This window comes from Engystomops pustulosus, chromosome 11 (assembly GCF_040894005.1).
Source record: "Engystomops pustulosus chromosome 11, aEngPut4.maternal, whole genome shotgun sequence".
Lineage (NCBI taxonomy): Eukaryota > Metazoa > Chordata > Amphibia > Anura > Leptodactylidae > Engystomops > Engystomops pustulosus.
The window spans coordinates 84,471,089-84,495,820 of NC_092421.1; the positions used below are offsets into that span (position 1 = coordinate 84,471,089).

General features: G+C 45.2%; 1 protein-coding gene across 1 annotated transcript in view; it reads left to right on the forward strand.

Annotated features, from left to right (window-relative positions):
- ADAM12 (ADAM metallopeptidase domain 12) overlaps window positions 1-24,732 on the forward strand; it is a 390,586-nt gene that overhangs the window by 234,387 nt on the left and 131,467 nt on the right. Inside the window, exons 7-9 of the mRNA XM_072130819.1 lie at window positions 8,832-8,897; window positions 16,863-16,934; window positions 19,445-19,614. Of these exons, the coding sequence (XP_071986920.1) occupies window positions 8,832-8,897; window positions 16,863-16,934; window positions 19,445-19,614 (308 nt within the window). The remainder of the gene's footprint in view (window positions 1-8,831; window positions 8,898-16,862; window positions 16,935-19,444; window positions 19,615-24,732) is intronic.

A 24,732-nucleotide genomic window follows, 5' to 3' on the forward strand; every position in this document is an offset into this window, starting at 1 on the left:
CCGCTCAGGTCTGATGGCATGTCCCCCCGATTTGTGTCGCAGGAAAGCCGATCGCGTGCGACACAAACCCTTTTTAAATGCACCGCAATTCGGAAATCGTCGGAGTACCCTACGAAAGTGCGGTCCGTGGACCCTTAGTAAATGAGCCCCAATATATGATATTTTTGGTGCAGAAAATCCTGATGAAGAGCATAACAATGTGTTGGACACGTGGCTAATTGCCGGACAAAATCTGGGCCTTGGAGTTCATAGCGAGTGTCAGGCTGACATGAATATGCTGAATAATTTGCTGATCTATTATTGTAGCACTTGGAGATCTGTTGTATTGTATATCTTCTGGAAAATAAATGAGATGGCAAGAGTTTCCACATATGATGACCTCTCATGGTCCTCAGATTAAGATGCCTCTTGGTACCAGCGCCATTATTTTGTGTTCAATATGTTCAAGAACTCTGCTTGCTGTTCCAAGCTGAGCTAGTGCCTGTGGAGCTCATGCAGCTGTGCACCGGTTATCATCCTCTGTGTATAAGATCCTTCCCATTCAATGACTGTGAGACAACATCTTACAGAGTTTCTCTCTTTATATCTTGGCTTCATACAGCAGATGGGCAGAGGGGGTCTGTCACTGCCCCCCACTAGTGATGTTAGATCCATAGCCCATCAGGCCCAGTCCTGTTCAAGTGAATGGAGCTGAGCTGCAATACCGAGATGAGCCACAATTAAATGTATGGCACTGTGCTAGGTGTAAAGCGAGGTGGTCCCAACACTCCTGGACGACCCCTTTAAGTACCAAAGGAAATTAAAAAAAGAAATAATCCTTCTTATACTGGAATAATCGGTGTCATTGTTTCCTTTCAAGTCTCTTCAATAAACAAGTCCCCTGGTTTACAGATGTAAAGGAACTACAACTCCCAGCGCGCTCAGCCTGCCCCTGCACCAGTCCCACAACATCTGGCTCCTTGCATCCCTGCGGTGCCGGAGCCTTTCATGGATCCTTTAAGCAGTTTGTTTTGCTGATCGGCCGGACGCTGAGAGCGGGTTTGATCCTGGCAGTTTTACTGATCGGATGTGACATTTTATTGTGCGGGAGAACAATACTTAATGCATCTAACAAATAAAATGAGCGGCGTCATAAATCCTCTATTGTCTGCCGCAGCGCGGTACGGGAAAGTGTGCGCTCACAGCCCAGGCGTCTCGCTCCTAATGATCCCTTATTGCAGCTTTATTCTGGCTGGAGGAGAGCTGCACTCAAGTCCTATAACTTTTATTATATCTCCCGCTGATAAGGAGAAGTCGTCTTCCCACATTACGGACGTGTATTCTGTATACAGTCAGGGCCAGAAATATTTGGACACTGACACAAATCTCGATTTTTTTTACCTCTTTATTGAAACATATTCAAGTTACTGTTACATAACGTCCTGAGTCTCAGGATTCTCAGGATTCATTTGAGGGGATCCATATTAAAGCTGGATGAAGGTTTTGGGATTTTCAGCTCCTTAAAGGGACGTGTCATGGTGATGCCAGGAGCCCCGGCTCTGACCATACAGACTATGTATTTAATATAAGCAAAGGGACATGCTGCGTTTACCAAGGGGCACAATTGAAGGCTACATAGAAAAACATGTGTATACATCCATATTTACTCCTATTCCCATGTGCTAAAACACATCTAGTGAAAGACTAGAAAAGACAAAAGAAGATAGATGGATTGAGATGGATAGAAGATAGATAGACAGAGACAAAGATAGATAGGGCAGATAAGTGGGAAAAAAGCCGGGCAGATGGGTGGGCAGACAGAAAGCCGGGCAGATGGGTCGGCATATAGAAAGGCGGACAGATGGGTGGGCATATAGAAAGGCGGACAGATGGGTGGGCATATAGAAAGGTGGACAGATTGGTGGGCATATAGAAAGGTGGACAGATGGGTGGGCATATAGAAAGGTGGACAGATGGGTGGGCATATAGAAAGGTGGACAGATAGGTGGGCATATAGAAAGGCGGACAGATGGGAGGGCATATAGAAAGGCGGACAGATGGGTGGGCATATAGAAAGGTGGACAGATGGGTGGGCATATAGAAAGGTGGACAGATGGGTGGGCATATAGAAAGGCGGACAGATGGGTGGGCATGTAGAAAGGCGGACAGATGGGTGGGCATGTAGAAAGGCGTACAGATGGGTGGGCATATAGAAAGGCGGACAGATGGGTGGGCATATAGAAAGGCGGACAGATGGGTGGGCATATAGAAAGGCGGACAGATGGGTGGGCATATAGAAAGGTGGACAGATGGGTGGGCATATAGAAAGGTGGACAGATGGGTGGGCATATAGAAAGGTGGACAGATGGGTGGGCATGTAGAAAGGCGGACAGATGGGTGGGCATGTAGAAAGGCGTACAGATGGGTGGGCATATAGAAAGGCGGACAGATGGGTGGGCATATAGAAAGGCGGACAGATGGGTGGGCATATAGAAAGGCGGACAGATGGGTGGGCATATAGAAAGGTGGACAGATGGGTGGGCATATAGAAAGGTGGACAGATGGGTGGGCATATAGAAAGGCGGACAGATGGGTGGGCATATAGAAAGGCGGACAGATGGGTGGGCATATAGAAAGGCGGATAGATGGGTGGGCATATGGAAAGGCGGACAGATGGGTGGGCATATAGAAAGGCGGACAGATGGGTGGGCATATAGAAAGGCGGACAGATGGGTGGGCAGACAGAAAGGCGGACAGATGGGTGGGCATATAGAAAGGCGGACAGATGGGTGGGCATATAGAAAGGCGGACAGATGGGTGGGCATATAGAAAGGCGGACAGATGGGTGGGCATATAGAAAGCCGGGCAGATGGGTGGGCATATAGAAAGGCGGACAGATGGGAGGGCATATAGAAAGGCGGACAGATGGGCGGGCATATAGAAAGTCGGACAGATGGGCGGGCAGACGGAAAGCCGGGCAGATGGGTGGGCATACGGAAAGGTGGACAGATGGGTGGGCATATAGAAAGGCGGACAGATGGGTGGGCAGACAGAAAGGCGGACAGATGGGTGGGCATATAGAAAGGCGGACAGATGGGTGGGCATATAGAAAGGCGGACAGATGGGTGGGCATATAGAAAGGCGGACAGATGGGTGGGCATATAGAAAGCCGGGCAGATGGGCGGGCATATAGAAAGGCGGACAGATGGGTGGGCATATAGAAAGGCGGACAGATGGGTGGGCATATAGAAAGGCGGACAGATGGGTGGGCATATAGAAAGGCGGACAGATGGGTGGGCAGACAGAAAGGCGGACAGATGGGAGGGCATATAGAAAGGCGGACAGATGGGAGGGAATATAGAAAGGCGGACAGATGGGAGGGAATATAGAAAGGCGGACAGATGGGCGGGCATATAGAAAGGCGGACAGATGGGCGGGCATATAGAAAGTCGGACAGATGGGCGGGCAGACAGAAAGCCGGGCAGATGGGTGGGCATACGGAAAGGTGGACAGATGGGTGGGCATATAGAAAGGCGGACAGATGGGTGGGCAGACAGAAAGGCGGACAGATGGGTGGGCATATAGAAAGGCGGACAGATGGGTGGGCATATAGAAAGGCGGACAGATGGGTGGGCATATAGAAAGGCGGACAGATGGGTGGGCATATAGAAAGCCGGGCAGATGGGTGGGCATATAGAAAGGCGGACAGATGGGTGGGCATATAGAAAGGCGGACAGATGGGTGGGCATATAGAAAGGCGGACAGATGGGTGGGCATATAGAAAGGCGGACAGATGGGTGGGCAGACAGAAAGGCGGACAGATGGGAGGGCATATAGAAAGGCGGACAGATGGGAGGGAATATAGAAAGGCGGACAGATGGGAGGGAATATAGAAAGGCAGGCAGATGGGCAGGAAGATGGTATCGCAGGCCGATAGACACAAAGGAAAACACTATAGATGTGTCCGCTGAGGGTTTTAAGTAAAATAAAAGCTTTAGAATCTTCCGCACTGAGTGCACGTAGAGAGCGGTATTTATGTCCTGGGAAGGGGTTACTGGTGGATGCTGGGTAAGTAAGATTTCATTTCTGCTGATGACACTAAGATATGTAATAAGGATCTTATATACATACAAAGTCAAACCTTCCTCATTTTAACCATTATCCCTACACACAGACCATGAGTTTGTTGCAGGGGGATCAGCAACTCTTGAAGTGGTCCCAGGGGGACAGCAGCCCAGGGCTGAGAGGCATCACATACGTACAAGGTCTTTGGCAGATTCAGCCCTTGCAATGTTAAAACTCCTGCCATAGATTAGGGAGACTTGTAAATATCTTATCTTGGCAAGACGGGATCAAGGACAAGAGAACATTGGGTTCTGGACAAGAAACTGGTTTGTTCCCTGCCCTCGTGAACTTTTGTTGGGAAACAGAAGGCAGAACCTCTGCAGGAACCAGCATGGGGGAAACCATTGCTCAAGCACCTTCCACTTGGAGGAAAGGTTCCTTGTAAGGAATCCTAAAGAATGGCCTGGGACATGAAGTATATTATCACAGATAATATAAGATAATGGAAGCCAAGAAGATGAACAACCTTCCAATTAGTAAAATGCTGATACATGTGGGAATACGCCTGTTCAACCCCCACCTGTAAACTAGAAAGGACCTCTCTCTCTTTTTGGGGTGGGGATTATTATGGACAACTCTTTTCAGACTGCGACATGTTTTATACTTTCCAGGATTGTCCCTGAATAATGAGGAACTGTCCTAGAAATTTAGGACAGTTGGCTAGAATCCATAAAGTAGAAGTTATTTTGTATATCATGTCTACATAATGGGAACTGAAGGCTTTACTGTCACAATGTAGCACATTACAATAAATAATGTAACATAATGGGGCAGATTTACTTACCCGGTCCTGTCGCGATCCGCGGTGCGTTGTCCGACGAGGTTTTGGGTCCGGCACAATTTATGAAGATTATGCGCTCGAGTTTCGATTTTACCCGTTTCTTCCTGGTGCATGTGAGTGCAACACAATCGCGTTTTTAAATGCTGTGGTTTGTCCGAATCCGGCGGGTTGTCCGGCGGCACACCCCCCGATTTCTGTCACGTGCAAACGGGAGCCGCTGCGCCAAAATCCGATCGCGTGTGCCAAAATCCCGGGGCTATTCGGTGCAAAGCAGAAATCGTAGGGAAAACCAACAAAAGTGCGTCCGACGGACCCTTAGTAAATGAGCCCCAATACGAATTCTTAGTATTCAATTTCATATTTCCCATAATCTATAATAAATTGGACGTGGTCTCAAATGCATAAATTAACTTTTTTGCTCACATTCAATACCACATTATTCAGGACACATTTACCCCTTTGTGCACCATGAAATGTTTTTCAGAGTCCGGGTGGGCCGGGCGGATCCGTAAAAATATTGATTCCAGTCTAGAACAATAAAGCGAGTCATTTTTAGAAGGAGACACTGAAAATAAATAGCAGAGCAGTTATCGTATCAATCACGTAGATGGCTGCAAATTCTGAAAACCTTTTAAAAAAAAACAAAAAAACAAGAAGATCATCGACCATGGATATTTGCAGAAGGCAAAAAATAACATTGGGAAGATTTATTATCATCTGTTCCAGCTTTTGAAGATGGTAAAGGCAGAATTTCATTATCCGTCCTCCCATGTTTCATTACACAAACCTCTTCGGCTTCATCTTAATTGAAGGCACATTTATAGTTGAAGGAAAAACTGCGGTTCTGTGCGTTTCCTGGAGCTGCACTCCCCTTATACTAGAACTAACAGTTGTATGAAAAACTACGTGTGCGGAAAGTTCCCAAACTGGAAACATAAAAAATCATTAAACCAATTGGGAATCACCACTAGGTGTTTTTTTTTGTCATCATTGCTTTTCTAAAAAGAGGTCTGTGCGAGGGCTGTCCCTTCCCCTGGAGACAGACCTAAAACATTTTTTCATCTAGAATAGAGGGGACATCCAGTAGAGTAACTCCCTCTAAATGTAGGGACTTGACAAAAGCTATTGGACCTAGAGACATGTCACTGGTGCGCCCGCGATCCCTATCTCGGATCGCGGGCGCACCCATGTCCCTCCCTGCTCTGGCTCCGGACTCACCTGTCCCCGTTCCGGATCCCCGTCTGCGGTCCGTGTGCGGCCCTTTAAATTTTCTGAAGCCGGCGCATGCGCTCCCTAGGAGTTGGGGACGTGCGTGCGCCAGCTTCAGAAAATTTAAAGGGCCAGCGCACCATTAATTGGCGCTGGCCATTTCCCAGGATTTTATTTAAATCTGCCCCTCTCTGCACACCCTGCCGGATCTTTGTGCCTACGCCTTAGAGAAAGCTTCCCAGCCATATTCCGTGTTCCTGCTCCTGTGTTCCCGTGTTCCTGCTCCTGTGTTCCCGTGTTCCTGCATTCCTGTGTTCCTTTTCCCTTTGTTCCCGTTCCCATCTGCCGTGACCTTCCGTTGCTGACCCTGAGACTGACCCTGAGACAGCCCTGACCCTGAGCCTGGACCTGACCCTGAGACTGTCTCCTGCTAAGGTACCTTGACCTCGGCTGCCACCGTGGGCTAGTCGCACCTGTGGAACAACCTGGTGGTACCTGGTGGAGACCAGGTGCCACTTAGACTCCGATCTCAGGTGTCGGCTAGTACCACCTCCCATACCTCCCATGATCCTGACAAGAGGTATGAAACAAAGTACAGCTTCTCTCACAAAAAACAAACTCTAAACAAGCTTCATTACTGGACATATTTAAAAGTTATATATTTTGAAAGATGAAGCCAAAATGAAAGACAAAAATTTGTAAACTCTAGAATTAAACTTTTATTATAAAAAAATCATATTATGTAAAAAACAAACTCTAAACTATTTCAAATAAGTGTGAATAACTCAATATTGAAAAAATGTAAGAGCTTGACCTGTTTTGTCCAGTCCTCCCCTTCAAAACTGTTACTAGAAGTGTAGTCAATGAGTTAAAGTCATCCCATTATAATCCTTTGAAAAATACAGCTCATCCTGCAAAACCCTTATTCAGCCTCATTGACTGTAAAAATAAGTTATTTCTGATTCAATGTGACAATGAAGATAACAATATTATGTTTCCTTAAATTGACTAAATTCTAATAAAACCTGTAGAGATCTATGTAGGATTATTATGCGCTGAAGATGAGATTGTAAATCCTATGACTTGTATTATACCCACTGATCACATGACATGGGGATCCGGCTGCATTGGAAGTGTTAAAGCTGTTGTCACTCGTTACACATATATTTTGATCCTACTCCAAAGGGAGACTATTAGTAGGATTATCACTGAGCTATGAAGTCACCAGAGATTATGGGTGAAACCATCTCTAGCAGCCAAACTCGCCCTGAAACTCTGGAAGATTTCTCCACATATCGTTATGTTGCATTCAGTAATCCCTGATCCTGTGCTCGGGGTGGGGGGGACGCTTTAGGGCCACGGATCCTATAGCCTTAAGTCCTGTAATCTGTCAAATAAAAAGATGATCAGTGCAGGGGCCGGATGTCTTCTCCCCACAAGTTTAACTGTTGATGACGTCTCCTGAGGAATCTCCATCTCTATGGCCAACGTTTCTAAGATTCTAGAAGTGCACGAGGGGCAATTGACGTAATAGTTACATAGACTAACAAGAAATGGTTCACATGTTGATTACCGAGGCCGACGAGGTCATTATGGAGAATAACAGGAGCTCATGTACTTAATGGTTACAAAGGCTAACAAGAGGCACCTGACTTAAAGGGGTATTCCCACGAAGAAAAAAATCTTAAATATATTCAAATAATCCTCAAATACTTAAATAACACATTCTCTAATTCACTGTTATTAACAATAATACAGCATTTCACAGATATAAGTCCAACCTGTCTCTATCAGTCCTATTGTATACACTTTCAGTTGTCTCTGGATACAACCGTAAATCTTAGGACTGGTGGGGCAAAGCTTCTCATGAATAGCTTCTCCTGTCTGCACACTGCAGTGCACTCTGCCTCCTGCCCCTCCCCACCTGCATTACAAGAGCAGCTTAGACAGTGAATGTTCAGAAGCTAAATAAAAGTGTAGATAAACCCTGGACCCTGATAATCTAAGCACATTGTCAGCTCACAGCATCTCATAGCACTAGATGGGTAATAAAGTGTCTGCTAAGAGAGTCCCCGCTCACACTTTGGACTCTTACACTCACCATCACTGAGTGATAGAAGCTAAAACAGCAATAAAACTGATTAAAATAGTAAAGGGGTTAAAATTTACTATATTGTATAAACATCAAGAGGGGATTGTAATTTGAGAACTTTTTCATGGACAAAGCCCCTTTAATGGTTGTAAATGGTCATAAAGGAACTAGCTTGGTGGTTATGGAACAGTCAGTGAGGACATGGATAACCGGACACCGTCTTAAGAGGCCATGTTTTATCCCCCTACATAATCGGCAGCTGCTTCTGGGATTCGAGGTGTGAGACTATTTTATCAGATATGATTTTGGTAAAATGTGGGGGAGGGAATACTTCTATGTACATATCATGTAAACCTAAGTGAGATAAACCATCACTTCACATTCAGGGACTGGACCTCGGGGACCCCACAAACCCTGAGCAAAATGTGATAAATTGTGTCAATTCTCACTATAAAGACTTTGGTATTTTTCTCTCCCATTTCTTCTTTTCCCCCTATTATCTAAAGACTCCTCTCCCCAAAACTGTAGATGTGAGAAAATCCATTTACTGAATAGTGAGACTCGGAAAGCCCAGGACTGGCTTGGAAGTGGAGTCCGGTGGCTTCTTACAATCCTACTAAACTTCTATGTAATCTCTTTCGGCAGCACAAGAGAGACACCTCGAAGATCACCAAGTACGTGGAGCTGGTTCTCGTGGCTGATAATCGCGAGGTAAGAAATGGGAACTACTGCTTCTTTTTTTGTATTGTTAATGTAAAGGACATGGATACAGAATAGGAAATGGATGTCCCAGGGTTCAGATATCGGAAATTCCGAAGGTTGGGTATCGAGAGTTGATGTCTTGGCTAACAGGGGTGCAGGGGTAATGGTCATACCCAGTCTCTTTCCTAAAATTCCATCATCAATATACCAGGGCTGGCCATGGTGAAGGACAGTTTCTAAAAAAAATTGCATTGGGGCCAAGGGCTGTGCCCTTATCCTAGGACTATGAACTATGATAGCAGGTAAGTGCCATAGGGACGGGCAGCCAGTGTGAAATAAGTGCCATTAATATTTTTTTTCCTTCTTGGCTCTGGTCGTCCATAAATTTACTTTTAACGATTTATTTTTTGTTGGAAAACCTCCTTCATGTGGCCAACTAATACGACTGCTACATGACAGCTGTACACAATGGGGCAGATTTACTTACCCGGTCCTGTCGCAATCCCGCGGTGCGTTGTCCGACGAGGATTTGGGTCTGCCGCAATTCACTAAGATCCTGCCCCCGCGTTCCTGCATCCGTCACTTCTGCACTGAGGCCCTCCGGAGTTCACCTGCTTCTTCCCGGTGCTTGTAAGTGCGTGTCTTGCAACACAATTCTAAATGTTAAATCTTGCGCGTTGTCCGACAGCCCGCCCCCCCATTTCTGGCCGATGCACCAAAATCCGATTGCGTACGACAAAATCCTGGGGCAATACGCCGCAAAATTGAAATCGTCTGGAAACCTGGCGAAAATGCGTCCGACGGACCCTTAGTAAATAAGCCCCAATGTAGCAAATATGTCATGACAGTAACTTGTGCGCTCATTATGAAGCTGTCCTAGTAGTGTGCGCCGGCTGGAGAACAAACACTACAAGAAAGTTTAACTAAGCACAAAGGAAAAAACGAAAAAGATCCAGCTCACCAATCACGCAGTCTGCTTCCAGCGCACGGATACAAGAAGATCCCCATAGACTTAAGGCAACAATGAAAGAGAAGAAAAACCAGCGCTTCCGGAGACGTTTGTGGTATAAAGATGAAAAAATTCTGTTCTTTTATTTGTTCCTCTTTAAAATCATAACACGGCAGTGTGCACATACAAGGATACACGGGGTAAATCCAACGCGTCATGGATACATCTACAAGAAGTTCTTACCTCTATTTAAACCTCGCGCTGTTCAGTGGCGTGTGACGTCACGACCACGCCCCCAAATCACATGACGGACACGGAATGTGACGGTCACGTGACTGGATCACACGATCGGGGCAGTCACACCCCCTAACAAAACAACGGCGTGGTAAGTTAAAAACATAATTACAATCGTTAAAACCAACCTGAAAAAGGAATCATGTGGAAAAAGACAATAATGCGCACCTGTATTGAACTAATGTATGATATCAAGTAGAAGATATGAAGAAATAATTATGTATATACATGGCGCACTGACACTCGGAACCTAGTAAAAAATGACTTATGCGGCCAAACATGAGTTACCCTCTGGACCCAATCGCTAATTAACAAGAAGGAAATGTATATACATGCAAGAAAACAATCATATTAGAATGCACGGGCTATTCACTACCTGATCGATATAATGCAGGTACATGAGTCCGAGCCTATACCTACACAAACTATGTGATGCACTACTGGCGTATATAAGTCACATAAGAAAAAAGGTGCATGTGGTGTAAACTGCCTGGAACCTCTAATAGCACAGGATTAAATCCTGTCTTAGGTTCAAACCGAACGGTTGTGTGGTTTTTAAAAGAAACATCCAATAGGTTTCCCTATTCATCAGCTTTTTGGTGTGGTCACCACCCCTAGTTGGTCTTTTCACCTTTTCTATGCCCATCCACTTAAAGGAGCTGGTGTCTCCATGATGGATGTTTCGGAAATGTTTAGAAGCCGCAGAGATATTTGTTAGATTAGTGTTCCTAATGTCAGAGAGATGTTTTCTGATCCTTGTTGGTGCATCCTACGTATTGTTTATTACAAACACTGCATGTAATGAGGTATATCATGTAAGAGGTGTTACAATTGACGTATGTCTGTACTTTGTAACTTATGTTCGTTGTGCATGATGTAAAGGTGTCGGTCGTGACTAAGAAACCACATGTTAAACATCGTGTATGACCACATTTGTGGTTACCCACATGATGTAACCAGGAATAGTCGTTAGTGTTATTCTCAGTGGATGTGAATAGACTTGGGGACACCAGAGACCCAATAGTTGGGGCCTTTCTGGAGCTAAACCGTACTCCCCGTTTAAGGCAGATTTTCAAATCATTGTCTTGTTCCAAAATTGGAAGATATTTATTAACAACTTTTTTAATCTGATGAAACTGATTGCTGTATGTAGTAGTAAATGAGATGGGAGTCAAACCCTCACCTCCTTTTTGTGAAGTATTGTGCTGTTTGTCTTTCAAAAGTGTGGATCTTTGTATGTTGCTCAATCTTTTTTTAGCAGAAGACAAGATCTTCGGTCTGTACCTTCTCTCTAGTAACCTATGTTCCCAATCCTTTAAATGTTGATGAAATATAGTATCTGTGGAGCTGTTTCTGCGGATACGAATCAATTCCCCGAAGGGGATGTTGTCCACGACGTGCTTCGGGTGGCACGACGTGGACAACAAAATAGTGTTCCCTGAAACCTGTTTGCGGAAAGGGGATACTGTGACTATGTCCTTTTTAGCTTCCAAAGTAACATCCAAAAAATCTATACTAAGGCCCCCAAAGAAATGCGTGAATTTTAAATTCATCTCATTAGAGTTAAGGTAGGAAACAAATTTCTCAAATTCCAGTGGAGTATCGTTCCAAATCCACAACAGGTCGTCTATATAGCGGCCAAACCACCCTATAGACGACCTGTGTGGATTGTTTAAAAAAAAAATGTACTGTTTCTCCCATTGTATCATGTAAATGTTTGCAAGGGAGGGGGGAAATTTAGCCCCCATAGGGGCCCCCTCCACTTGCAAATAATAATGATTATTAAACATAAAAAAATTGTTTTCCAAAAGAAATTCTGTTGTCATCAGAATGTATTCCTTGAGTTCTAGGGAGTATGTGCTAAACTCATTCAAATGTTTGGCCAAATATATGAGAGCTTTCTTGTGTGGAATTGACGAGTACAAAGCACATACTTCGCAGGATGTCCAACTATATGTGTTTTTCCACTTGAAAGTTTCAATTTTTTGTAATAGATGTTTAGTGTCTCGGAGGTAACTGGGTGTAACCCAGGTTAAAGGTTGCAAGTAATGGTCAAGCCAATCTCCCAGTCTCTCCCCAAGGCTCCCAATGCCAGCGACTATAGGTCTACATGGCGGGGGAAAAATCCCTTTGTGAACCTTGGGGAGGGAGTGGAAGACCGGCATGACGGAAAACTCAACATATAGAAAATCCCTGAGCTTTTTATTCAGAACCCCCAATGCCAAGCCTTCCTCTAGGTCAGTGATGGCAAACCTTTTAGAGGCCGAGTGCCCAAACTACAACAAAGACCCGCTTATTTATCGCAAAGTGCCAACACAAAAATTTAATTTGTGATTTATACTCCCTTCTCTGTCACAGTTCTCATTGATACCAGCACCTGAGGACATCAATAAAGCAGAAAATAGTCCCAGGTAGAGCTGTCACTTTAAAATATCTCTGTGCACAGCAAGTCCTGGGCTGTCTGGGACTGCAGGAAGATACCTGGAGTCATCTCTGGTGATGGCCTGAGTGCCCACAGAAAGGGCTCTGAGTGCCACCTCCGGCACCAGTGCCATAGGTTAGCCATCACTGCTCTAGGTGTTTCCTCATGCTGTTTTGACAGCTTTTGGTCGGGTCAGAGGAGAGTCTGCGATAAGTCACAGGATCATTCAAAAGCTCCTCATTGATTTTTTTTAGAGGTAAGAGGTAGAGGTAAGAACTTCTTGTAGATGTATCCATGACGCGTTGGATTTACCCCGTGTATCCTTGTATGTGCACACTGCCGTGTTATGATTTTAAAGAGGAACAAATAAAAGAACAGAATTTTTTCATCTTTATACCACAAACGTCTCCGGAAGCGCTGGTTTTTCTACTATTTCAAGAACTCTTTAATATGGCCACCATAGTAGCACAATGACACCTAAAGCTGTAACCAAAGATCTGTAATAAGAGGCCGAATATGTAAATTCATTATCAAGCTGTCATAGCAGTCTGGGCGGGTTGGAGAAGAAAAAGTAAAAGAAGGTCTATCTATAGCTGGAAAACCCCTCTAATGTTGCCACATTGTAACGCAATTTATACATGATGTTCAAATGATGTAAAATAGTTACATTCACAAGATGCTGCATGAAAATAATGAATGGAGGTTGAGGTAAGTGGTTCTTCTGGGTGGCTGGACACTTGCTCTGCCTAAATTTCCAAATTCTGAGTCAACCCTTAGTGAAAACTTCTTATTAATTGGGTGATTGTGGGATGCTCGATTCCAATGGCTTGGTCCCCATCCCCTCCAATGGCTTGGCCCCCATCCCCTCTACTTCTGTTCCTGTTGTAAGGTCCCATAACCGTGTACACACGGGTCCATCATCGGCCACTCACCGCTTCCACTCCAGCCAGAACTGGAACCATAGATGCCACAGCAGACAGGTCAGTATCACTCAGCCCTCTGCTGCTAAGGAGTGCAGAACGCCAAAAAACACACAAAAATACATGAATATTGGGTAACACTTGTACAGCTGAGATTGTAGTTCATAGCTTTTCCTAAATCCCATGACGGGGGTTTTGCATGGTTTTTGGCTACAGGAAGCCCTGATATATGGGCCTGTGTGTGTAATAGGATAAATTTAGATACACCGCACCTCATTAGACTTACAATGAATGGCAACTTAGACAGTGAACATAATCAACCTGTCATATTTGTCTTCTCCACACAGGAGAGAAAAATCAATAATGTATAAAAGTATAACAACAATGTAATTGCATTTTCTGTGTGATGTACATCTTATGAATATAAAGTCAAATTACAATTGTTGGAGGTTTCTTGTGTGCTAACAAGAAGTGCCGAATGTAACGTACGAGAGCAGGTGCGGCTCCATGAAAATGTATTACAGGCAGGATAGGTTCCATAGGTTTGTTCTTAAGTTGAATTTATATCTAAGTCGAAACTGTATATATTATAACTGTAGATCCAGACCACTTTTTTTGTTTTTTCCCCGGTGACAATTGGAGTTTCAAAATTTTTTGCTGTAATGGGACCAAGGATTATCAATAAAGCTTCATTACAGACACCTTACAGCTGAGACTATAGTGATGTATCCAGAGAGGTCACCAGAGGTCACAGTCTGTAAGTCGGGTGTCCTTAAGTAGGGGACTGCCTGTATAAGTTTACCCCACAGGATAAGATAATGGGTTAACTCTATATACAAACATCTTCTGACCATCCTTAACATTCCATATTCCCTGTGAGGATCATTGTATCAACCTCCTTCTCCCTTTACTCAGAACATGCAGAGTACGGATAAAAAGCTGACTTCAATAGAGAATAAGCAAAACTTACAAGACTCCCCTTTAATTAAGCTCCACCCCTTTGCTATCAGACCAAAAAAAATAGACAATTACAGGCGGTCCCCTACTGAAGGACACCCGACTTACAGACGACCCCTAGTTACAGACGGACTCCTCTGCCTCCTGTGACCTGGATGTTACTATAGTCCCAGGCTGCAATGATCAGCTGTAAGGTGTCTGTAATGAAGTTTTATTGATAATTGATTGAAAATTTATTGATAATTTATTGAAAATTTCAAACTCTGATTGTCACTGGGGCAAAAAATTTTTTTGTCTGGATCTACAATTATAAAATATACAGATTTGACTTCCATACAAATTCAACTTAAGAACAAACCTATGGCCCCTATGTTTTTCAGAAATTTTATCACAAGTCCAGCAACAAGGTGTTTGGGTTTTCTTTTGTACTTTTTCCATTGGTGTCTAAGTAAAGGAGTTAACAGCCTTCAAAAAAGGATTATCTATCCTTAAAGAGAAACTTTCACAAGGAATGTCATTTTAAGCTGAGGACGGGCTCCAATAGACTATGCATTCTGAATCATTTCAGTACTTTATAATAGTTTATTTTACATTACCTGGCTCCCTGCCAGCAGCGTGTGCTGAGTCCCTGATGAAGGGCAGCTGCAGCCTGTGTCAGTCTCCCCTCCTCCACACGCATCCAACTCCCTCCCCACTTCCTATCATGTGCATTGAGTAGTCAGGGGAGGAGGGGGATGTTATGGAGGAGACGAAGAACACATGAGGAGACTGAGACACAGGCCATCTCCAAAGTTAAGAAAAAGACCTGCAAAAGTGGAGGGGGTATCAGGGCTGATACCCCCTGAGGACGCCATAAATATGGCGAAACATGTCGGGGGGGCTGTATGAGCGTTTACATTTTTAATAGTGGTGAAAAGAAGTAGGGCAAATCTAGTGTAGCAGTGCGTCGAACTGCAGCGATATACTGCAACTAGGGACCAATCAAGGAGAGAGCACGTAGGGATTTCCTAGGATAGTGGAGAAGTTAATGAATAGCGGCAATCAAACAAACCGCATAGAAACAGTGCAGTGAGTGCTGTGGTGTAGGAGCGGACCTAAGGAGCTTTCCTTGTAGTAGACCTTATCACATCGGATATCCATACACCCCAATCAATTGATAAACTCCTTGAGAGATGCACTAGTGTGAACCTAAACCTACTCCCATAAACATCTGAATTCCTACCTCCTAATCCTATTAGAATACAGCACCTACTCCCACCACGCCACGTTTTTAATTCACCTTTATGTTGGCTAGCACACGATTTCTGAACAAATAACCAATACAAACATTAATTTGCTCATATTAACAAGGAATAATAAAAGTTAAATTTTAAAATACTGGTCCAAGGACCTTCTTTTCTTGTGGAAATGCAAGCAATTTGAAAATACAATTGAGACACAGGCACACACACGCTGCAGCTGCCCCTCCCCCTCCCTAACCACATGCTGCTGGCAAGGACCCAGGTAGTGTGAAAATAAACTATTATAATGTGCTGAAATGATTCGGAATGCTGACAAAGGCATACGCTATTGGAACCCATCATCAGCGAAAAATCCCATTCCTGGTGACCAGTTCACCCTGAGGTAGGTCTTTGTAATCAGATTGGTGGGTATCCAAATCCCAGTACTCCCACCACTGAGCTCTTCTGAGTAACCATTAGTCAGAAGAAGTGACAAGTAATTATATTGATATTTTCTCTTATTTTAGACTCTCTTGTACTTTTTCTTCTCCAACGGACCCAGACTACTTTATCAGCTAAATAGACCCTTGTAGCCTCCATATTGGATTTCCCCCAGCTGCACTTCTTTGGGTCAATTGTTGTGTTGGAGCCTGGACCACAAGAGGATGACCCTGGGGTGTCAGTCCAATCCTGCCTCTCCACCCATTTGTAATCTCCACCTAGACGCCTTGTCCTCTCTATGCCATATGAATATACCAGTGCCTCTATTACCGAAATTTTTCCTTCCGAAACCAATGTAAAAGCATCTCATTAAATTGTTATGTACCAAGGCAACTAAGCCCGGCTGAGACGTGGCAGCAATAACCAATGGGGTTTTGACAGATTTGTGAGCTGTAAATCACATATATTTTTGGATAATGACTATTTACATGTATTTCTGCACCTTCACAAAATTCCCGCTATGAGTCAGCCATGTTTTTGTGATCTGGAGGAGGTTTCTATTGTATAAAGTAATGGTTACTACTGCAGCTACATAGTGGAAAGTCTTTGTTAGTCGTGAATGCAGTTCTATAAAAGCACAAGAGTAATTCAGGATTTGTACAGCTCTCGTCTAATGTACACAGGTCTAATGGAACAGGCGCCATTGTTACCTCCGAAATATTGTATAAGTGTTCGTTTTACAGTATAGTTTTACATGTGACGTCTCTTCAGTTCCAGTGGCAGGGGAAGGACATGGACAGGGTGAAGCACAGGCTGCTGGAAATGGCAAATTATGTGGATAAGGTAAGTGCTCTTTCATCTCTAAAACAACACAACTTGCACATTCTACCGAAGTCCAAACTTTGCCAGAAATAAATATCTTTATCATTTTGACATGTCCTGGACTGGTCTGTAAGGGGGATTTAATGTGCCCCAGCACCAGCCGAAGGGGGCGTGGTGTACACAAGCACCAGCCCAGGGGGGTACGCTGTGCCCAAGAAACAGTCTAAGGTGGGCATTCTGTACCCAGGCATTAGCCCAAAGGGGATGTGCTGTGCCCAAGAACCAGCCCAAGGTGCACGTGCTGTGCCCAGGCCTCAGCCCAAGGGGAATGTGCTGTGCCCAAGAACCAGCCCAAGGTGCACATGCCGTGCTGAGGCATCCGCCCAAGGTGGATGTGCTGTGCCCAAGAAACAGCCCAAGATGGGCATGCTGTGCTGAAGCATCCGCTCAAGGTGGATGTGCTGTGCCCAAGAAACAGCCCAAGATGGGCATGCTGTGCTGAAGCATCAACCCAAGGTGGATGAGCTGTGCCCAAGAGCCAGCCCAAGGTGCACATGCTGTGCCCAGGCATCAGCCCAAGTGGGATGTGCTGTGCCCAAGAACCAGCCCAAGGTGCACATGCTGTGCCCAGGCATCAGCCCAAGTGGGATGTGCTGTGCCCAAGAACCAGCCCAAGGTGCACATGCTGTGCCCAGGCATCAACCCAAGGGGGATGTGCTGTGCCCAAAGACCGCCTGAAGAGAATTGAAAATGCTAAAAAAAACAGCACAAATGAGATAAGATATTCAAAAAAATCCCACAGGTTTACGCAGTGGGATTTGCCAAAACACTCGCCCCCGGTCTGGGGCAGTTCTAGGGGATCCTTGGGGGGAAGGTTTTGGGTGCAGATTTTTCAGCCATACTTGCTGAGGCGCAGCAGGAAACAGTGGTTTAAATTTAGGCAGAAGTTTCAAAACTTCTAGAATTTGTGAAATCAACCAGTATGACCTAATCTAATGGTACATTTTTGCATTTTTTCTGTTGCATTTCGGTCTCTCATTGTTTTTTGAGTATCAATTTAAAAGAGTTTTAACATAATCATTGAACATGAAAACATCAGCAACTTTTCTACACACTTTGTAGTTTTCAAATTCATTGCTATGTGAAGTGAGACCTAGTTTAGTGCTTGAAACCTATTACATCCAGGTCTTTTTATTTTCGCCATTCCTTAGGAATTTTCTTCAATATTTATTTTATTTTGTAACCTTTTTCCCCCAAAAAACATAGATTTTACAGAATTTTTTTTTGTTACATTTTCCAAACATGTTGGTACTTTTGAAGCCTTATAAAAAAAGTCTTTGGCTCACAAGAAGCTGCAGAAAAAAAATGAATACAAAATATTTTAGACTTGGGCTGAATGCAGCCTCATTGGGGGACCCAAGGGTGAGACCACCACAGTTAGAACATTAAATTACCTGAATACTCCCATAAATCAGGATTCGAGACGTGTTTTATCTTTATTAAATTCATTTTTTCTGTCTATGGGGAAACCTGTTTGATTTTTTTTTTTCCCTTTAAGATTTTCCGGGGTCATTTGATGCAGCTCTCGTACCAATACCTAGAAACTTCATCAAATGAGAGCGTCCTATCCGGAAGCTCAATATCCTGTGGGCGAAGCCCTTCATTAATTCAGTCCTCAAAGCCGGGAAAATAATGTTACCTTTTTTCTTTCGCAACATTATCACAAAGCGACATTACAATTTTTTTTTTTTTGTAGCAAAGTCAGTGCAATAACGGCGAGAACTGATAACATTTAAGACTGTCTATAATTATCAGACCAAAAAGAATTTCATCCCGACCTGATGAGTGGCGCGCCATATTCCCCGCTAAATTATTCATCTGTAACATTCTGCATGTGTTAATGCTGTCATCTCCAGAATTGTGAAATGATTGGAAGATGTTTTTATTAAATACCGTGGGGGGAGGGGGAAGATTGCAGTAAATTTATTAAAGATGAATACATTTTGGTCTTGTTGAAAGGAGGTTTTTGTACTATAATATTATGTATTTTTATTATGTACGGTAGATATATTATAGATTTTTATTACTCTATTATTATGTTTGGAAATTAATGAATGAAATGGATTAATCAATTAATAGAGATTTACTGATGGGGTAAGAGAGAATATGACACAAATATTGTTTCATTGTTTTATGATCCACTGATTCCGGAGCAGTTAGAATTATTTACCTGGCCCCTACTATTCTTGAGCAATCATCATTGTTAGTTTTTGGCACCCGATTAGGGTTCTGCTGTCAGGTGGGCGGTGTCAGACGGCCTGCTCCAGCCCAGGTCCGCCCCCCTGTACAGAGTCTAATTAGCATATCCGGTGAATAAACGTAACGATTGTTCAGGAACAGAAGCGGCTCTGGAATCGGTGGAGTGATGCCGTTAGACCTGGTGGAGGTGGTGAATGATCCCCTTCTGTTTTATATGATAATATTCTATAATCCGTGATAATAACCTGCATGTTTTATGATTTGTCATGAAGTTTTTCAGGCCCCTGAAGATCCGGGTAGCGCTGGTCGGTGTTGAAATTTGGAGTGATGCCGATAAATGCTCAATAACGCAAGATCCTTTCACCACCCTCCACGAGTTTCTGGACTGGAGAAAACTGACACTTCTACCTCAGAAGCCGCATGACAACGCGCAGCTAGTAAGGTCTGCTCCTCCGCGCACTTCTCTAACTTAAACCTGGCCACCAGGGGTAATACTGACCCAATGGACACCCTAGATTCAGGATAATTGGTTACAACCATTGCACTGCCCTCCACCAACCTGAACACTGGCTGCACCCCAGGTCATCCAGGAGTCACAGATAATAAATGTATCACTAGTACAGAATGTGGAATATTCTAATTATCCCTTTTAGATACAATACACTAGACCAGCAATATTACTAGTAGAAACGCTTCACTACCCTACAGCACCAGAAATACCACTACCCCAGACCACCAGGGATAATAGTATAAGCTCTTTCACTACCCCAGACCACCAGGAATAATGGTATAAGCTCTTTCACTACCCCAGACCACCAGGCATAATAGTATAAGCTCTTTCACTACCCCAGACCACCAGGAATAATGGTATAAGCTCTTTCACTACCCCAGACCACCAGGAATAATAGTATAAGCTCTTTCACTACCCCAGACCACCAGGGATAATAGTATAAGCTCTTTCACTACCCCAGACCACCAGGAATAATAGTATAAGCTCTTTCTCTACCCCAGACCACCAGGAATAATAGTGTAAGCTCTTTCACTACCCCAGACCACCAGGGATAATAGTATAAGCTCTTTCACTACCCCAGACCACCAGGGATAAAAGTATAAGCTCTTCCACTACCCCAGACCACCAGGAATAATAGTATAAGCTCTTTCTCTACCCCAGACCACCAGGAATAATAGTGTAAGCTCTTTCACTACCCCAGACCACCAGGAATAATAGTATAAGCTCTTTCTCTACCCCAGACCACCAGGAATAATAGTATAAGCTCTTTCACTACCCCAGACCACCAGGGATAATAGTATAAGCTCTTTCACTACCCCAGACCACCAGGGATAAAAGTATAAGCTCTTCCACTACCCCAGACCACCAGGAATAATAGTATAAGCTCTTTCACTACCCCAGACCACCAGGGATAATAGTATAAGCTCTTTCACTACCCCAGACCACCAGGAATAATAGTATAAGCTCTTTCACTACCCCAGACCACCAGGGATAAAAGTATAAGCTCTTCCACTACCCCAGACCACCAGGAATAATAGTATAAGCTCTTTCACTACCCCAGACCACCAGGCATAATAGTATAAGCTCTTTCACTACCCCAGACCACCAGGAATAATAGTATAAGCTCTTTCTCTACCCCAGACCACCAGGAATAATAGTATAAGCTCTTCCACTACCCCAGACCACCAGGGATAATAGTATAAGCTCTTTCACTACCCCAGACCACCAGGAATAATAGTATAAGCTCTTTCACTACCCCAGACCACCAGGAATAATAGTATAAGCTCTTTCACTACCCCAGACCACCAGGGATAATAGTATAAGCTCTTTCACTACCCCAGACCACCAGGAATAATAGTATAAGCTCTTCCACTACCCCAGACCACCAGGAATAATAGTATAAGCTCTTTCACTACCCCAGACCACCAGGGATAATAGTATAAGCTCTTTCACTACCCCAGACCACCAGAAATTCCAGTATAATATCATACCAATACCATAGACCTCCAGGAATCACAGTGAAAGTTCTTTCACTAAGCTCAACCACCATGTATATCAGTAAAAGCTCTTTCACTACCCCAGACCACCAGGAATCACACTGGATGCTCTTTCTCAACACTTGACCACCAGGAATACTGAGAACCATTTGAATATCCAGGGATATAGCGAGATATCATCAGTGTAAGGCTATATTCACATGCAGCAATATATAGCAGATCCGGGTATATGAGTTTCCGTGATTTCTGCAATCCCTATTAAGGGGAATGGGAGGGTCACAGAAACCTGCTGAATGTCATTGCCAAGCACAGAAGAGCCGTTATATAGTGAATATAGATGCAGATGACGGTACAAATCGTCGTACAATGAGTCGCTGCTAGAACTAGAGGATCAATATTTCGATACTTTATATCTGTGAATATTACAACTGCATTTTTATTTTTGCTTTCAATTTGCATTGATTGTGAAGTTACAATATTCGTTAGTGTGATTAATGCGCTATAATTAGAGAATCCGGCATTATTAATGGAGTATTCCCGTTACTGGAGCAGCCACAGAATACATTGTATCTCGGGCCGCATGGACCTTATCGGCAGCTCATCCTCTAGGTCTGTGTCAGGATCATTTAGATTCTTAGGGTTCTGTATTAGCAAAGCTCCGAAGATAAAAAGCAAAACAACCTAAGAAATCCCAAGCAATAAAACAATGTCGCTGTGTGACATGGGACAGTAATAAAGGTTATTCCCCATAGTCTGATTCCGTATCTCTGGACATGGTAAACACAAAGTTACAAAACAGCAATTTTATTTCTTTAATGTTCCATTATTTACTTTTGCAATTGTTTCTATGCATGGGAATGAGAAAGAGAAGTGGGGCAAAGGCAGGAGACAGGAGAAGAAGTGGGGCAAAGGCAGGAGACAGGAGAAGAAGTGGGGCAAAGGCAGGAGACAGGAGAGGAAGTGGGGCAAAGGCAGGAGAGAGGAGAAGAAGTGGGGCAAAGGCAGGAGACAGGAGAAGAAGTGGGGCAAAGGCAGGAGAGAGGAGAAGAAGTAGGGCAAAGGCAGGAGACAGGAGAAGAAGTGGGGCAAAGGCAGGAGACAGGAGAAGAAGTGGGGCAAAGGCAGGAGACAGGAGAAGAAGTGGGGCAAAGGCAGGAGACAGGAGAAGAAGTGGGGCAAAGGCAGGAGACAGGAGAAGAAGTGGGGCAAAGGCAGGAGACAGGAGAGGAAGTGGGGCAAAGGCAGGAGAGAGGAGAAGAAGTGGGGCAAAGGCAGGAGAGAGGAGAAGAAGTGGGGCAAAGGCAGGAGAGAGGAGAAGAAGTGGGGCAAAGGCAGGAGACAGGAGAGGAAGTGGGGCAAAGGCAGGAGAGAGGAGAAGAAGTGGGGCAAAGGCAGGAGACAGGAGAAGAAGTGGGGCAAAGGCAGGAGAGAGGAGAAGAAGTAGGGCAAAGGCAGGAGACAGGAGAAGAAGTGGGGCAAAGGCAGGAGACAGGAGAAGAAGTGGGGCAAAGGCAGGAGACAGGAGAAGAAGTGGGGCAAAGGCAGGAGAGAGGAGAAGAAGTGGGGCAAAGGCAGGAGAGAGGAGAAGAAGTGGGGCAAAGGCAGGAGAGAGGAGAAGAAGTGGGGCAAAGGCAGGAGAGAGGAGAAGAAGTGGGGCAAAGGCAGGAGAGAGGAGAAGAAGTGGGGCAAAGGCAGGAGAGAGGAGAAGAAGTGGGGCAAAGGCAGGAGAGAGGAGAAGAAGTGGGGCAAAGGCAGGAGAGAGGAGAAGAAGTGGGGCAAAGGCAGGAGAGAGGAGAAGAAGTGGGGCAAAGGCAGGAGACAGGAGAAGAAGTGGGGCAAAGGCAGGAGACAGGAGAAGAAGTGGGGCAAAGGCAGGAGACAGGAGAAGAAGTGGGGCAAAGGCAGGAGACAGGAGAAGAAGTGGGGCAAAGGCAGGAGACAGGAGAAGAAGTGGGACAAAGGCAGGAGACAGGAGAAGAAGTGGGGCAAAGGCAGGAGACAGGAGAAGAAGTGGGGCAAAGGCAGGAGACAGGAGAAGAAGTGGGGCAAAGGCAGGAGAGAGGAGAAGAAGTGGGGCAAAGGCAGGAGAGAGGAGAAGAAGTGGGGCAAAGGCAGGAGAGAGGAGAAGAAGTGGGGCAAAGGCAGGAGAGAGGAGAAGAAGTGGGGCAAAGGCAGGAGAGAGGAGAAGAAGTGGGGCAAAGGCAGGAGAGAGGAGAAGAAGTGGGGCAAAGGCAGGAGAGAGGAGAAGAAGTGGGGCAAAGGCAGGAGAGAGGAGAAGAAGTGGGGCAAAGGCAGGAGAGAGGAGAAGAAGTGGGGCAAAGGCAGGAGACAGGAGAAGAAGTGGGGCAAAGGCAGGAGACAGGAGAAGAAGTGGGGCAAAGGCAGGAGACAGGAGAAGAAGTGGGGCAAAGGCAGGAGACAGGAGAAGAAGTGGGGCAAAGGCAGGAGACAGGAGAAGAAGTGGGGCAAAGGCAGGAGACAGGAGAAGAAGTGGGGCAAAGGCAGGAGACAGGAGAAGAAGTGGGGCAAAGGCAGGAGACAGGAGAAGAAGTGGGGCAAAGGCAGGAGACAGGAGAAGAAGTGGGGCAAAGGCAGGAGACAGGAGATGAAGTGGGGCAAAGGCAGGAGACAGGAGAGGAAGTGGGGCAAAGGCAGGAGACAGGAGATGAAGTGGGGCAAAGGCAGGAGACAGGAGAAGAAGTGGGGCAAAGGCAGGAGACAGGAGAAGAAGTGGGGCAAAGGCAGGAGACAGGAGAGGAAGTGGGGCAAAGGCAGGAGAGAGGAGAAGAAGTGGGGCAAAGGCAGGAGACAGGAGAGGAAGTGGGGCAAAGGCAGGAGAGAGGAGAAGAAGTGGGGCAAAGGCAGGAGAGAGGAGAAGAAGTGGGGCAAAGGCAGGAGAGAGGAGAAGAAGTGGGGCAAAGGCAGGAGAGAGGAGAAGAAGTGGGGCAAAGGCAGGAGAGAGGAGAAGAAGTGGGGCAAAGGCAGGAGAGAGGAGAAGAAGTGGGGCAAAGGCAGGAGAGAGGAGAAGAAGTGGGGCAAAGGCAGGAGACAGGAGAAGAAGTGGGGCAAAGGCAGGAGAGAGGAGAAGAAGTGGGGCAAAGGCAGGAGAGAGGAGAAGAAGTGGGGCAAAGGCAGGAGAGAGGAGAAGAAGTGGGGCAAAGGCAGGAGACAGGAGAAGAAGTGGGACAAAGGCAGGAGACAGGAGAAGAAGTGGGGCAAAGGCAGGAGACAGGAGAAGAAGTGGGGCAAAGGCAGGAGACAGGAGAAGAAGTGGGGCAAAGGCAGGAGACAGGAGAAGAAGTGGGGCAAAGGCAGGAGACAAGGGCAAGTTGAGTAAAACCAAAAGATGAGTGGGTAGAAAGGTGGGGCAAAGCCAGAAGATAAGTGGGGGGAAAGGTGGGGCAAAGCCAGAAGATAAGTGGGGGAAAGGTGGGGCAAAGCCAGAAGATAAGTGGGGGGAAAGGAGGGGCAAAGCCAGAAGATAAGTGGGGGGAAAGATGGGGCAAAGCCAGAAGATAAGTGGGGGAAAGGTGGGGCAAAGCCAGAAGATAAG